Raw genomic sequence first — 15,656 nt, forward strand, 5'->3', positions numbered from 1 at the left:
CTGAGCCCTGTCACAAGAGCTGAAGTCCTCAGGCTTGGGCTTGGGCCCCAGGCAGTGCGGCTTGGACTTTGGCCCTGGGTGATGGGGCTCAGGCTTGTCCTTTGGCCCTGGGCCCCAGCAAGTCTAATGCCAGCCCTGGCGACTCCATTAAAAAGGGGTCACGACCCACTTTGGGGTCCCAATCCACAGTTTGAGAACTGCTGCTCTAGAAGCTAACCTTGGCTATATACCAATATACCAATATTATATTCCTCCTTTCCACATGATTTTGCTTAAAAACTGTTATGAAGATTAACACAATACCACAGCATCTATCTCCCACAGAAGAGAGCATGCGTAGAGCAGAAATCAAGCACACTACTCAATGGTAGACCTCTACTATGATCTAGCTTCAGGATTTGCTGGTAGGCTGCAGATTCCCCTATTGATGAACTGGCCACAAGCCACACAAGAATAGAGTAGATACTGGATTACTGCATCGCTGGAAACATCATGGAATTTTTTAGCTCTCTTCAGAAGAGGTTAAAGTCCAAAGCAGAGTTTAGTACCCAACAGAAAGAAGAGATACTAACCTAGGTACTGCCAGTGCTGCCAAGTCAAGAACCCAGCAAAGGAATCAGAAAACTGAGATATTAGTCCCTAGCTTAGTGTGCGTTTTTCTATCAAAGCAGATCTGTGTCGCTATTACCAGCATGACAGGGTCCCCTGACCTATCTCACATCTTAATATGAGCACTTCCTTGGAAGTGCAAGCACAAGGATCAAATCTTACATAACCCTCTATGGCCGAATGCCGCCTCCATCCCCATATTCACACAGCACATACCACTGTAAGAATAAGAAGAGGAGTACTTGTGGCACCTTAGAGACTAACAAATTTATTAGAGCATAAGCTTTCGTGAGCTACAGCTCACTTCATCGGATGCATTTGGTGGAAAAAACAGAGTAGAGATTTATATACACACACACAGAGAACATGAAACAACTGCAGCAGTTGCATCAGGCACACCAAATGTGTGTGTCACTGGCTTGGAGGGAAAGGAGAGTTAGCGCTACGTCCCAGGCTAGCCATTTAGGATTAAAATGGGCTTCGCACACACCAGATCAACTCCTTGTAGAAAGTATACTATGAAATCAAAAGACTTAAACTATTGATTTGATTGGCTCTGATCATGACTCAAAATCCATATTCCAGGGAACTCTGTGGAAACATCACATGGCATAAGGAACACCAAGCCACTCTACTGCGACCTGCCATTCTCTCTGCATCAGGATTGGCACTAAACAGGATCTTGGCTCCTAATTTAAATTTTCAGTCAAAGAAGGATTCTGGGTGGACTCCTCCTGAAGGTCGAAACAGCAGCCTGGATTTCTACATAGACTGCTTCCGCCGACGTGCACGAGCTGAAATTGTGGAAAAGCAGCATCGCTTACCCCATAACCTCAGCCATGCAGAACACAGTGCCATCCACAGCCTCAGAAACAACTCTGACATCATAATCAAAAAGGCTGACAAAGGAGGTGCTGTCGTCATCATGAATAGGTCAGAGTATGAACAAGAGGCTACTAGGCAGCTCTCCAACACCACTTTCTACAAGCCATTACCCTCTGATCCCACTGAGAGTTACCAAAAGAAACTACAGCATTTGCTCAAGAAACTCCCTGAAAAAGCACAAGAACAAATCCGCACAGACACACCCCTGGAGCCCTGACCTGGGGTATTCTATCTGCTACCCAAGATCCATAAACCTGGAAATCCTGGACACCCCATCATCTCAGGCATTGGCACCCTGACAGCAGGATTGTCTGGCTATGTAGACTCCCTCCTCAGGCCCTTCGTTACCAGCACTCCCAGCTATCTTCGAGACACCACCGATTTCCTGAGGAAACTACAGTCCATTGGTGATCTTCCTAAAAACACCATCCTAGCCACTATGGATGTAGAAGCCCTCTACACCAACATTCCACACAAAGATGGACTACAAGCCGTCAGGAACAGTATCCCCGATACTGTCACGGCTAACCTGGTGGCAGAACTTTGTGACTTTGTCCTGACCCATAACTATTTCACATTTGGTGACAATGTATACCTTCAAATCAGCGGCACTGCGATGGGTACCCGCATGGCCCCACAGTATGCCAACATTTTTATGGCTGACTTAGAACAACGCTTCCTCAGCTCTCGTTCCCTAATGCCCCTACTCTACTTGCGCTACATTGATGACATCTTCATCATCTGGACCCATGGAAAAGAAGCTCTTGAGGAATTCCACCATGATTTCAACAATTTCCATCCCACCATCAACCTCAGCCTGGACCAGTCCACACAAGAGATCCACTTCCTGGACACTACGGTGCTAATAAGCGATGGTCACATAAACACCACCCTATATCGGAAACCTACTGACCGCTATTCCTACCTACATGCCTCTAGCTTTCATCCAGATCATACCACTCGATCCATTGTCTACAGCCAAGCGCTACGATATAACCGCATTTGCTCCAACCCCTCAGACAGAGACAAACACCTACAAGATCTCTATCATGCATTCCTACAACTACAGTACCCACCTGCTGAAGTGAAGAAACAGATTGACAGAGCCAGAAGAGTACCCAGAAGTCACCTACTACAGGACAGGCCCAACAAAGAAAACAACAGAACGCCACTAGCCATCACCTTCAGCCCCCAACTAAAACCCCTCCAACGCATCATCAAGGATCTACAACCTATCCTGAAGGACGAGCCATCGCTCTCTCAGATCTTGGGAGACAGACCAGTCCTTGCTTACAGACAGCCCCCCAATCTGAAGCAAATACTCACCAGCAACCACACACCACACAACAGAACCACTAACCCAGGAACCTATCCTTGCAACAAAGCCCGTTGCCAACTCTGTCCACATATCTATTCAGGGGATACCATCATAGGGCCTAATCACATCAGCCACACTATCAGAGGCTCGTTCACCTGCGCATCTACCAATGTGATATATGCCATCATGTGCCAGCAATGCCCCTCTGCCATGTACATTGGCCAAACTGGACAGTCTCTACGTAAAAGAATGAATGGACACAAATCAGACGTCAAGAATTATAACATTCAAAAACCAGTTGGAGAACACTTCAATCTCTCTGGTCACTCGATCACAGACCTAAGAGTGGCTATACTTCAACAAAAAAGCTTCAAAAACAGACTCCAACGAGAGACTGCTGAATTGGAATTAATTTGCAAACTGGATACAATTAACTTAGGCTTGAATAGAGACTGGAAATGGATGAGTCATTACACAAAGTAAAACTATTTCCCCATGGTATTTCTCCCTCCCACCCCACCCCCCACTATTCTTCTGATATTCTTGTTAACTGCTGGAATTAGCCTACCTGCTTGTCACCATGAAAGGTTTTCCTCCTTCCCCCCCTGCTGTTGGTGATGGCTTATCTTAAGTGATCACTCTCCTTACAGTGTGTATGATAAACCCATTGTTTCATGTTCTCTGTGTGTGTGTATATAAATCTCTACTCTGTTTTTTCCACCAAATGCATCCGATGAAGTGAGCTGTAGCTCACGAAAGCTTATGCTCTAATAAATTTGTTAGTCTCTAAGGTGCCACAAGTACTCCTTTTCTTTTTGCGAATACAGACTAACACGGCTACTACTCTGAAACACTGTAAGAATCTTTCTACAAGGCATACCTAGTGAGGTATCATTTGAAAACTAAAAAATTTGCTGGTCAATAATATCATGCTGAAATGTACATAGCAACGTGATCTGTAAAGTTATGAACACAAGCTGAAATGACTGAAATGTGTTTACCAGGCAAATCTGGGGATGGATTAGACCTGTTTCTCAAAGACAAAAAGACAAGCTGGTACCTCTAGCCATGTGTCCTCAAAGTTGACTGGCAATCAATCACCAGTCAAGTGGCCATTCTTTGGCAGTGAAGGGGGACAGGAACAGATTGAGACTCCATGCCTCCACCCTCACATCTGGAAGGAATTTTGTCTGGGATAACCCTCAGGAAAATGCATTTCAAAGGGTGACTGGACTATAAATTGAGGGACAAAAACACCCCAAGTACTCCCCCACCCCGTCCCCTTACCCCCTTTGACCAGGGAGATAAAGGAACCAGCCTTTGGACTTTGTGTAAGATCTTGACTTGAAAATTTGATCAGCAATGTTTCTGGGAACCTGTGGTAAGGATTTTACCTTGAACCAAGTTTAGTTATTAAAAAGCTTTTTTTCCTTTGCTTCTCTTGTAGCCATTTTTGACTTTAATGCCTTATAGTCACTTAAAATCTCTTTTTGTAATGAAATAAACTTGTTTTACACAATCAAAACCAATTCAGTGTTGTGTTTAAACTGAATTGTTTGGTAACTCCTATTAAAGTAGCAAACCGTTGTACACTGACCCATTTCAGTGTCAATGGGCCTGCAATATCCCAACTGTCCAGGAGAGGGCTGGGCAGGACAGAAGACGCGTTTCTGGGGAAAATCCAGGACTGGGAACGTGTTGGGGTCACCCTGCGGATCGTAACTAAGGCTGCTAGAAGCCAGACTGGGGCTGGTGTGTACCTGACAGGCTGCTGGGATCAGAGTTGCTGGACCAGGACTGTGGCTATACGCAGACATTCAGCAGGTGACCTGCATGCTGTTTGTGAGAAGCCCAGGTTGGGAACTACAGCAGCAAATCATTGCGAAGCACTCCAGGCAGCCGGATGGGTGGTGACAAAGCCCTTCACTGATCTGGACTGCACCCCAGAACGTCAGACCTGCTCACACAGCCAGTTTGCACAACCAGAGAATTTACAGTTGCACAAGCGACAGACCAGTCCACAGCCAAAATTACTTAACGCGCTAATGCTTTAAAGAGCAAACGGTGGTACGTTCTGAGAATGCAGGCTTAGCCAGTGGATATTCAGTGCAAAGGGCAGACACTTCGCAAAGTGGCCTTGGCCCTTATGCCGTGCTACAACACTTGACATGCTGAAAGCAGACAAGCCTAGCACCTGCAAGCTGGACTGTCTCCTGCTGCAGAGCTCACAGGAAGCCGGGCATCATGATACATGACTTCACTGCAGCAGTTGCATCAGGCACACCAAATGTGTGTGTCACTGGCTTGGAGGGAAAGGAGAGTTAGCGCTACATCCCAGGCTAGCCATTTAGGATTAAAATGGGCTTCGCACACACCAGATCAACTCCTTGTAGAAAGTATACTATGAAATCAAAAGACTTAAACTATTGATTTGATTGGCTCTGATCATGACTCAAAATCCATATTCCAGGGAACTCTGTGGAAACATCACATGGCATAAGGAACACCAAGCCACTCTACTGCGACCTGCCATTCTCTCTGCATCAGGATTGGCACTAAACAGGATCTTGGCTCCTAATTTAAATTTCAGTTAAATTAGTGCAGTTGGATTTTTAGTACCAATTTTAAAATGATAAGCACACAAGGCTTTTTTAAAAGTTAGTCTGTTTAATCAGCTGATTTCAAACTAACCAAAAAAATTAAGGCAACTTAAAATCATGTGCCTGGAAAAGAGTGGAGAGATTTATTTGCAAATTACATAACTTGGCCACATGGCTGGATAAATAAATTGTTAATGAGAAGAACAAAGCAAAACAAGAGCTAGAAGTGTAGTTCTCCACCAAATAAAAGCAGGACAGGGGAAGTCAGAAGCCATATAATATCATGAATACGCACCAAAGCACTTATCTACTTATCTACTTTTTACACAAATTAATAACAAAAATTAAATTAATTTGGCAGCAAAAAAAAAAAAATCCACTAACTCCAAACAACCAGGATTTTGTAAAAGTGCTACAGTGCCTATATTTGAATTTTCCATTCTTGTTAAAACTACCAAACTGTAGGATAGTCAGGGACAAAAGGAGCAGAGTTAAGGTTGTTGTTGGAATCTGGACTCTGAATTTCCCGACTTTCCCACTAAGAAATTCTACTTAAGTATACATCTATAACTTGAACTGTATCAAAGCTCTGCTTCAGAATTTCCTGGGCTTTTATTCCTTTTTGATACATTATGACATGTAAAGCATTTGTGATAAGCACTGTAAAACTTGCAATTACAGCAGAAATATAAAAATTGCCATATCTGTCTCTATAGTTTAGTATCCTGTGTAGGACAGTAACTGGAACAAGATCTTTCAGAACAGGGTGCAGGAAACCCCATAAATGGGCAATTCTAGAACAACCAGGATAGCTCTAGCAAACATTTATACAAGACCTAAATCTGGATATTTCAAAATTTATGACATACCAAAAATTAACAACAAAGGGAACAAACAAACAAAACACCCACTTACCTGGGCTTCTCTGACAAGCTGAGGAGAGTCAGGCAAGCAGAAACCAATGGGTAAGCCAACCTTGGCTGGTGTTTTGAATTTGTCTCCGATCTTAAATGGGACATCATCAAGATAACTGAAAGGACCTAAGATCAAAAGTAAAAGTTACATCAGAGACTCAAATGTATTATGCATTCCTGTTAGCTTTCAAATATGGAACTGTGAATCTATTTTATCTTTGCTAACCTACCTGCACAAAAATGAAAATAGCCAGAAAAAGAACATACACGCAGAGCACGCTTGAGTCCCACTTTTATCCAAAATATTTTGTTATACACACTTTTCAAATGGCTAAAAGGTTGATTTAGTCTCAGATTTCTGGACAGATCATCAAGTAAGTTTCCCTGTACTAGTTTTTGCCTTACGCTCTGTATACACTTAAAAGTTATGTTGACATAGCTGTGTTGGCCAGTGGTGTGAAACAATCATGCTCCTGACCAATATAGCCCCAGTGTAGATACTGCTATGTCAACATAGTTAACGTTTGCACAAGGGGCATCCCTACCCTAATAGAAAAACTTCTGTTGGTGTTAGTTGTATCTACACTAGGGGACTATGCTGGCATAGCCTCCGCAGGGTAGATATACATTTAAAGATGCATCTACGCCGGGGGGGGCAAACTACGGCCCAGGGGCTGCATCCAGACCGTCGGGGCTTTGGATCCGGCCCGTGGGATTGCCAACCCTGTGGCACCGCAAGCCCCGTGGCACTCCCCGAAGCAGCCGGCACTATGTCCCTGCAGTCCTGGGGGGAGAGGGGAAGGGGGGGCTCCGCACACTGCCCTCACCTGCAGGCACCACGCCCCACAGCTCCCATTGGCCAGCAACAGGAAACTGTAGAAGCGAAGTTTCGGGGGAGGTACCCGCAGGCGAGGGCAGCATGTGGAACCCTCTTCCCCCCCTCCCCTAGGGGCTGCAGGGACGTGGTGCTGGCCACCTCTGGGAGCAGCGCGGTGCAGGTGCAGCCCAGGGCCAGGGCAGGCAGGGAGTCTGCCTTAGCCCTGCTGCACACTGCTGTCACCCCAGAGCAGCTCAAGGTAAGCGGCACTGGGCCAGAGGCCTAACCCCGAATCCCTCCCGCCCCCCAACCCCCTGCCCTGAGCCCCCTCCTGCTTCCCAACCCCCTGCCCTGAGCCCCCTGCCACACCATGCACCCCTCCTGCATCCCAACCCCATGCCGAGCCCCCTCCCACACTCTGCACCCCCTGCACCTCAGCCCCCTCCCCTGAGCCCCCTTACAACCCACACCCCTCCTCCACAACAACCACTTGCCCTGAGCCCCTTCCTGCACCCAAACCCCCTCCCATACCCTGCACTCCAACCCCCTGCCCCAGCCCTACATTCATGGCTCTGCATGCAATTTCCCTACCCAGATGTGGTCCTCATGCCAAAAAGTTTGCCCACCCCGATCTACCGTGACTCCTCTTTAGTTTTGGGATCCCAGTTTCTGTACCAATCTAATTTGAGCAGGGGTTGAGCTCTCCCAGGCAAAGGGAAAATGCCCGTGCTACATGTTGTGACAGGCATGAGCAGGAGTGTGACTACTGCTCTCTGCCTTGTCTTATCTGAGCACCAGGTAGGGAGAGATTAAAAAAGTTATTTTTAATGCCATGTGAGCTAAAGCCAGTTCATACAGCACTAAGGTGAGGGACGGTACAGACAAAGACTGGCTGCTCTACTCAGGAATTTGCTTGTTGCTAGTTTCACCTTAGCAGTCAGCATGTGATACCTTACAAATATTACTGGGAAATTATTTTTAGTGTCTTCCCAGTATACTGATTTTCTGACTCTGTGACCACCACTGTAACCTGGTATTTACCAAAGGTCTGCCATAGACATGGGAACCATTCTCTCTCTCGGGGTATCCTTTCCAGAACATTTCATGATGGGTTTATTAGAATTTCCTTTTGTGGGGAGAAAGGAGAGAAAAACCCCAAAGGTATATTTCACTTGTTTTACCTAGGTCAGGGATTTTCCTTTGTATCAGAATATGATTAGAGTCCTACCCAGGATGTGATTTAAGCCAATGGCTTTTTTTTCAGAGGGCTGAACATGCCAATTCCCCAGAAATGATTTTAAAAAGCAGATTGTTCAAAGCAGGGAGCAAAAAGAAACTGGATTTTAGTACAGACGTAGGCGTGGCTGTTACTCAGTGTTCATCCACAGCAGCATGCACACATGAGTTTGTTACAACTCACATTAAGTAACAGGATGATATTTAATACGTGGCTCCTTGGAATTTGGACTCTGTTTAAGCCATTATTATAGCAGACCCAGGAAGTTCAGAAAAATATGCACCCATTTTATTCAAACCATCCTTTCTGCCTCAGCCAAGACCAACAAAAGAGCCAGTATCACTGTGTATCACCGTTTATGTAAAATAGGCCTGGTCTGACCCCCAGACACCTCAGGTGCATCCCCAGGAAACACTAGCCTCCACAGTCTAGCAGCTTGATGAGTGAACATGTAAAGAGGTCACCACCAACCTGGGGAATCGGTTCAAAACAATAAGCAAGGTAACTTTAGAGGTCACACTGGGTGGAGGGGGTAAAATGGGGTCCAGCCAGGATCGCCCCCCTCCCAGCACTCCCTGGAAACAGAACTGTGCAGTGAATCCCCCTCCCCCCGCCCCACACACACACTCTGGGCACTAGGATCCAGGTGGTGTCTTCTCTCCCTGTCACGTAGCCTTGGGGGAAACCGTGCAGAGAACAACCAGCCAGAGACTCCAGCTGGTAGGAACAGGCAGCCACTGCAGGGACCTATGGATAGCCAGTCAAAACTGCAGAATATTCTGACTGTCTCTGGCCCATCGACTGTTTTCTCCAACCCTCCTTCTCTATCACAGTGTCTTCACCTCAGCTTCACTCCTGCCTGTCCCTCCTTGCCCTCTTTCCTCGCCCCTTCCCTTTTCTTTCTATCTAGCGGATCCCCTCCTTGCTGTCATCACATGGTTCACCCTGCTTGCATGTTACACCCTTTCCCCCCTATCCTGTGTCGGTCTTGTCTATTTAGATTAGAGACTAACAAATTTATTAGAGCATAAGCTTTCGTGAGCTACAGCTCACTTCATTGGATGCATTTGATAATGCTGTAGCTCACGAAAGCTTATGCTCTAATAAATTTGTTAGTCTCTAAGGTGCCACAAGTACTCCTTTTCTTTTTGCGAATACAGACTAACATGGCTGCTACTCTGAAATCTATTTAGATTGTTAGCTCTCCCAAGAAGGGACTTCCTGCTACTCTACACAGCGTCTGGCACAATGGGCCCCATTCTCGGTTGGCCCTTCGCACTATTCTTATAAACACGAGGAATAACTAGAGCAGTTTTGGACATCACCTGAGGAAGTGGCAGCAGCAGCTTTCAACCTGAGTGGCAACAATTAGCACTGTGTTAGCAGAACATCAAACACTGCTCTTGGGAAACTTCCATTCACCTTTTCAACACACCTGCCGAAAGCTATATTTCCAGGCACTGCCATTCACTCAGCTTGCAAGTCTCTAGCTTCTAGTTCTTCAAACACCACCACAGTGCACTGAGCTCCATGCTCAGAGAAACCTGCTGGAGCATTCTCTTTCTGAAGTATGAATTCAGAAGGTGGCTTCCTCAAAGCTCCAGTTATAACCCAGGCCCCATTCCCACACACCCTTTTATTTCTTCTAGGTATGGAAGATACTTTTTCATACCTGGTTCAAACCTTACACAGCATTTCTGCTTATAGCATTGCTGATCCGTGTCCCTGCAGCACAGAGAACAACAGACAAAGGGAAAGTTTCTTTCCCCATTTTTAAAAGTTATGGCCTTCCCATAGATTCTTTTGGTCAGGTGCCCACTTTTTTTTTTTTTTTTAAACCCAGGGGACTTTTTAACCCTTGTGACAGGGTCAGGCCAGATGGCTACAGGAGAGTGACAGAAGGCAGATATATTAGCCCCAGGTTAAGTAGGTCCCTTTTCCCTGGGTAAGGTAACAGGGAAGGTTCCAGAACAATCAGGAACTTTCTGGAAACAATTAAGGCAGACAGGCTGATTAGAACACCTGCAGCCAATCAAGAAGCTGCTAGAATCAATTAAGGCAGGCTAATCAGGGCACCTGGGTTTAAAAAGGAGCTCACTTCAGTTTGTGGTGTGTGCGAGGAGAGGGAGCAAGAGGCGCAAGAAGCTGAGAGTGAGAAGGCAGACTGCTGGAAAACTGAGGTGTACAAGCATTATCAGACATCAGGAGAGGGGTCCTGTGGTGAGAATAAAGAAGGGGTTGGGAGGAGGCCATGGGGAAGTAGCCCAGGGAATTGTAACTGTCACACAGCTGTTACAGGAGCCACTGTAGACAACTGCAATCCACAGGGCCCTGGGCTGGAACCCGGAGTAGAGGGCGGGCCCGGGTTCCCCCTATCCTCACAACTCCCTACTTGATACCGGAGGAGTTGAACTGGACTGTAGGTTCCACCAGAGGGGAAGGTCTCTGGCCTGTTCCCCGATCCACTAGGTGGATCAGCAGAGACTGCGGGGATTGTTCTTCTTCCTTTCCCCATGCTGGCCAGTGATGAGGCTGAGTGAATGGCAGATTTGAGCCACGAAAGTGGCCAACTGAGGGCTGCCGTGAACCTCTGAGGCGAGAAAAATCCGCCAATAAGTGCAGGACCCACCAAGGCAGAGGAAGAACTTTGTCACACCCTTTACAGGTAAAGCAAGTAAAAGCCAGATGCCAAGTGGGATTTTACAACTAACCGGCTTTGTAATAGCCTCTTGTAAATTCCCATAAACAGCGAGCACGGGGAGTGTGTTCATTTGAAGTGTTAACTCTATACAGTTCTAGAAGCCTGCTGTACACGCTAAGCTGCAACTACTTGCTGGGCTAGATGTTGTGTTGTAAACTGCAATTATAGGGACAGTGTCACCTATTTGTTCTTTTGGACGCTGGGAGGTGATTGAAAAGAGTTTTCCCCACTAATTCCCCAAGAGATGACAAAACAAAAGTTGTGCCCATCCCTCCCCAGAGAGTTTAAGTCAGCGCAGCAATAAACAGTGTTAGAATTGCCAATATCAGCAGAAACACAGAGAGCCTCACAACAGGGTATTTCAGTTAACTACTGATGCTGCAGCGCCATTTCTTTTGTTCTTGTTATTTTGTTATACAAGGGGTGTTTCCCACCAGATTGTAACAATTAGAGCCCAGAACTGTAAAACCTCTGGCTCCAAATGCAATATTAATTCTGCATTGCACACATACTTATTACATTCAACCATAATCAGCAATTAAACAGCACATGATCCAGCTAACTTTGCTCCTGGAACTCTGACAAGACATATTAAAAATTAGACACCATTTCTTACCTATTGTCACACCTTTGATTAAAGAAAATCTTACAATCTAGTTTCAGGATTTATTATGTTTTCATTTTGCATTTCCTAGGCTAGTCACTCTGACTTGTTTATAGTCCTTTCCCTGCTGATGTCACTTTCTGATCCCTTTACACTAGGGCAACGAGAAAGCGTAAAGGTTAACTTAATGGTGCAGACTTTTCCAACGCTGCCTCTCCCCCATGGTGAAGTGCTCTAGTGTCATCTTGCACACCTGAAACACTATCTGGAAAGAGAAGGGACTCTGCACACTATGAAAAGGAAGAAGTCTGCATGGACAATCACTTTAACTTAGGCTGGTACTGGTAATTTCACACGCAATTCTTGATTACACATACAATTGCAATATTTGCATGCAACTGCAAAAATCGGATCCTCAATCACAGAACTTTGAGGGTCAGAAGAGTTTCCCACCCTCCCGTCCCCACAACTTTAGGCCCGACTCCAGCAAACGCACACTCAGCTTTACACAAACGGACTTCAGTGAGATTACTCGTGTGCAAAATTAAGCACATGTTTAAATGTGTGCAGGATCAGGAGTTTACAGAAAATTCCATTCCTTTCCTTTCCTCCTTCACTTACCCGAAAGTAAGTTACTTAAATGGATTTAGTTCAAACTTTATTTGAAATAAATTCATCACAGGGCAGACTCCAAGCATGAGCAGTTTCAGTCATAAGGAGACTTTATGGAAGTTATAAATGAGGAAAAACAGTTTAAAATTTAAGTGAAGTTGCAACCTTCGCTATCTAGAGTTTGCTTCTGCAAACGCTATTCCACTGGCCTACTATTGGTTTAATTTCACATGCACATGCATACACCAAGCTAGAGATTTTTCCATTTTCATGTTTGAAGTGTTCTTAATGCCACAAGTGAAAGATCCCAGACTGAAGTCCTCTGTTTAGGCAGAGAACAGGCATAGGCAATAGCAGTGTAAGTTTCTGCGCCACTGCCCCACCAATGCCCTTCCAGCCCTGACATGAAAGAACCAGCTCTAGCAGAGACAAAGCAGACTAATCTCCATTGAGCACTCAAGCCATGGCCTCTGTGCTGACTGCCAGTTAATGCCAACAGTGGAGGTTTCTGAAGTGCACGCATGTCCACCCAAAACGTGGATTGAGACCAAGCTTATTTCACACAGGTCAATCAACAGCCAACAGAAAATGGCTACTTTTGGTCAGTAGCAGGATGGTGAAAGGCTCTAGAGACTCCTATTAATCCCAAGAGCCACCCAATCCTGTTATATTATTAGATGGGGGGGAAAAAATCTATATTAGAGGCAACACAGAATGTTTTACGGGGAGTTTCCTCACATTAATCTTTCCAATACAAAAATACAGCATTTCACTTACCGTGAAAGTCGGATCCCGACTTCTTAGAAGCCATTTAGAATCTGAAAAACAGTTTAGAAGCATTAATAATCTTTCACATATGTTAAACAGTATAATACTATGAGCTTCTAGTTTGTCTTCCCCCAAGGATCTCAGGAAGCTTTGCAAACATTTGTTCAAATTTAGCCTAATGCCCCTGAGACATGAGTAAGAAAACCCATTTTATAGTCTGCGAAACAGATTTGGATTGTTAAGTATTTATTTAGCGTGCGCACAGTAGTCTAGCCAAGCGATGGCATTTTCGGTGGTGTGATGCAGTTCTTCTAGGCCATTGCTGAACCTAGTCAGCAGGCATTCATCAACAATGTGCATCATCGTCTGCAGCAGCTCAAAACCAGGCAGGCAAATTGTTAATTAACTTGCCCAAAGTCACACCATCAGGGCACAATCAGGAAGAACCTAGGTACCCTGACTCTGTGTTTGAAGCGCAAGAGCATCCTTCCTCTCCAGCTGGTCTTAAGATACTAAACATGTTTATCCTACATGGGGGGAAAAAAACAAACCAAACCAGATTTAGCTCATTTGTGTCCAAACTCCTATTTTCACTGATACGCTTAGAAAGTAAGAGCGAGTCTTTCAGGAACCGAGTCAGGAGATGCAGAGAATTATGCAGAAGCCAGCAGTGAAACTGACATTTGTCCATGTGTACTTTCCACTACCTAGAGGGCCGAAAACTACATAGTGTAGATTCCATAAACATCATGTATTGCCTTAGAACATATTAATAGAAACGCTCTTTAGTTAACGTTAAGAAAACCTCTGCAGAAGTTGGGACACAGATCAAAGCGAATACAACGTGCCTAAGACATGCACAGATCTACTAGCAGCCTGTGCACTATGCCTGCCACCTGTGGGCAAGCACAACAGAGGCTATAGCTGACTAAACAAGCACACCATGCATGTGTTTTCTCTAGTTATTAAGTTTACAGTGTCAAGGTTATTAGATCCAGAGGCCCTCGGACGTGGTTTCATCAGGAAGATCTTTATTTTGATGATTACAGAGGGGAGGGAAGGAGTCTGCTCTGGCAACTGGAGGAAGAGGATGGATTCAGAACTTCCAGATTGTATTAGCTTTGCCAATGACTTGCTCTCTGACCAGATTTATATCTTAACACTGGCGGCCAAGAAAGGCCACTTTCAGGACAGCAGCAGGCAGCTCAGCAAGACCCATTGTAATGAAAAGCTTTGTTTCTCAAATGCAGCTCGCAATTTACCTAGAACACTTCCCGCCCGGATAACTCAGAGCACTAAAAAGCCCGAACGAGTGCCCAGCTAGCCTTATCTAGGAAAAGTAGATGGTGGTTTCAAACAATAAAATTGTGCTCATGTTTTAATTAATATGATTTTAAACAGCACTTAACGCCTGATGTAGACAGGATTTAGATCCTAAAGTTTCATAGTATGCATGAATTAAGATCAGCACATTTAAAAATCTTCAAACAGTGGATGGGAGGGGCCTACCATGCATTCTTCAAGGGACCTTAACATAGTCTGGCCCCACCTACTAGTAGCAAAGAAATCTCACCCTGACTGGGGCAGACACCCACTTACCACAGGCCACCTTCCTAGAGAAGAATGAACGCAATAGATGGCATCATTAGGAAATTCCCCCTAAAATGTTCCTTTTCTTAATTTCATCCCATTATTCAGACCACATTTATGGCACCCAAGGATTCTTCTCCTTCCTTACTGTGCATAGATATGAAGGGTGTAGGCATTAACACTCTCCCCCTGCCTCCCCACATCACTCCAAAATGGCATTGATTTACCAAGCTCACTCTTACTCAGACTTTCTTCAAATCAGTCTCCTTGGATTCCCTCCAATATGTCTACCTCCTATCAATGAGAGGACCACATCTGAACAGAGTATTTTAGGTGTAACATCACTTGAACCAAAGAAAGGAAAAGAACCACCTACCCTGATCCACAAGTAACACACATGAAAACAACTACAGGTTTCTGGTGGGGTTTTTGGGGTTGCAGGTTACAGAAAGCATAGCCTACTAATCCAAGGAGTAAGTTTCCTAGTTCCCCCCGCAGCTATAATTCATAGATACTAAGGTCAGAAGGGACCATTCTGATCTAGTCTGACCTCCTGCACAGCGCAGGCCACAGAATCTCACCCACCCACTCCTATGAAAAACCTCACCCATGTCTGAGCTATTGAAGTCCTTAAATCATGGTTTAAAGACTTCAAGGAGCAGAGAAGCCTCCCTCAAGTCAACCATGCCCCATCTACAGAGGAAGGCGAAAAACCTCCAGGGCCTCTCCAATCTGCCCTGGAGGAAAATTCCTTCCCGACCCCAAATATGGCAATCAGCTAAACCCTGAGCATATGGGCAAGATTCACCAGCCAGATACTACAGAAAATTCTTTCCTGGGTAACTCAGATCCCATCCATCTAATATCCCATCTCAGGGGATTTGGCCTATTTACCCTGAATATTTAAAGATCAATTACTTACCAAAATCCCATTATCCCATCATACCATCTCCTCCATAAACTTATCAAGTAGAATCTTAAAACCAGATAGATCTTTTGCC

General features: G+C 45.2%; 1 protein-coding gene across 6 annotated transcripts in view; it reads right to left on the bottom strand.

Moving 5' to 3' along the window:
• The window catches only part of UBAP1 (ubiquitin associated protein 1), a 62,768-nt gene that overhangs the window by 14,165 nt on the left and 32,947 nt on the right, over positions 1–15,656 (bottom strand). For all 6 annotated transcript variants that reach the window (XR_005292998.2, XM_038402169.2, XM_038402174.2 and 3 more), the window contains 2 exons: positions 13,075–13,115; positions 6,328–6,452 (listed from right to left, as the gene is read on the bottom strand). Coding sequence is in view for 5 of the 6 variants with exons in the window: in XM_038402169.2 (XP_038258097.1) it covers positions 6,328–6,452; positions 13,075–13,108 (159 nt within the window). In the remaining variant the exon portion in view is untranslated. The remainder of the gene's footprint in view (positions 1–6,327; positions 6,453–13,074; positions 13,116–15,656) is intronic.

Source organism: Dermochelys coriacea, chromosome 5 (genome assembly GCF_009764565.3).
Source record: "Dermochelys coriacea isolate rDerCor1 chromosome 5, rDerCor1.pri.v4, whole genome shotgun sequence".
In the NCBI taxonomy this organism is placed as follows: Eukaryota; Metazoa; Chordata; order Testudines; family Dermochelyidae; genus Dermochelys; species Dermochelys coriacea.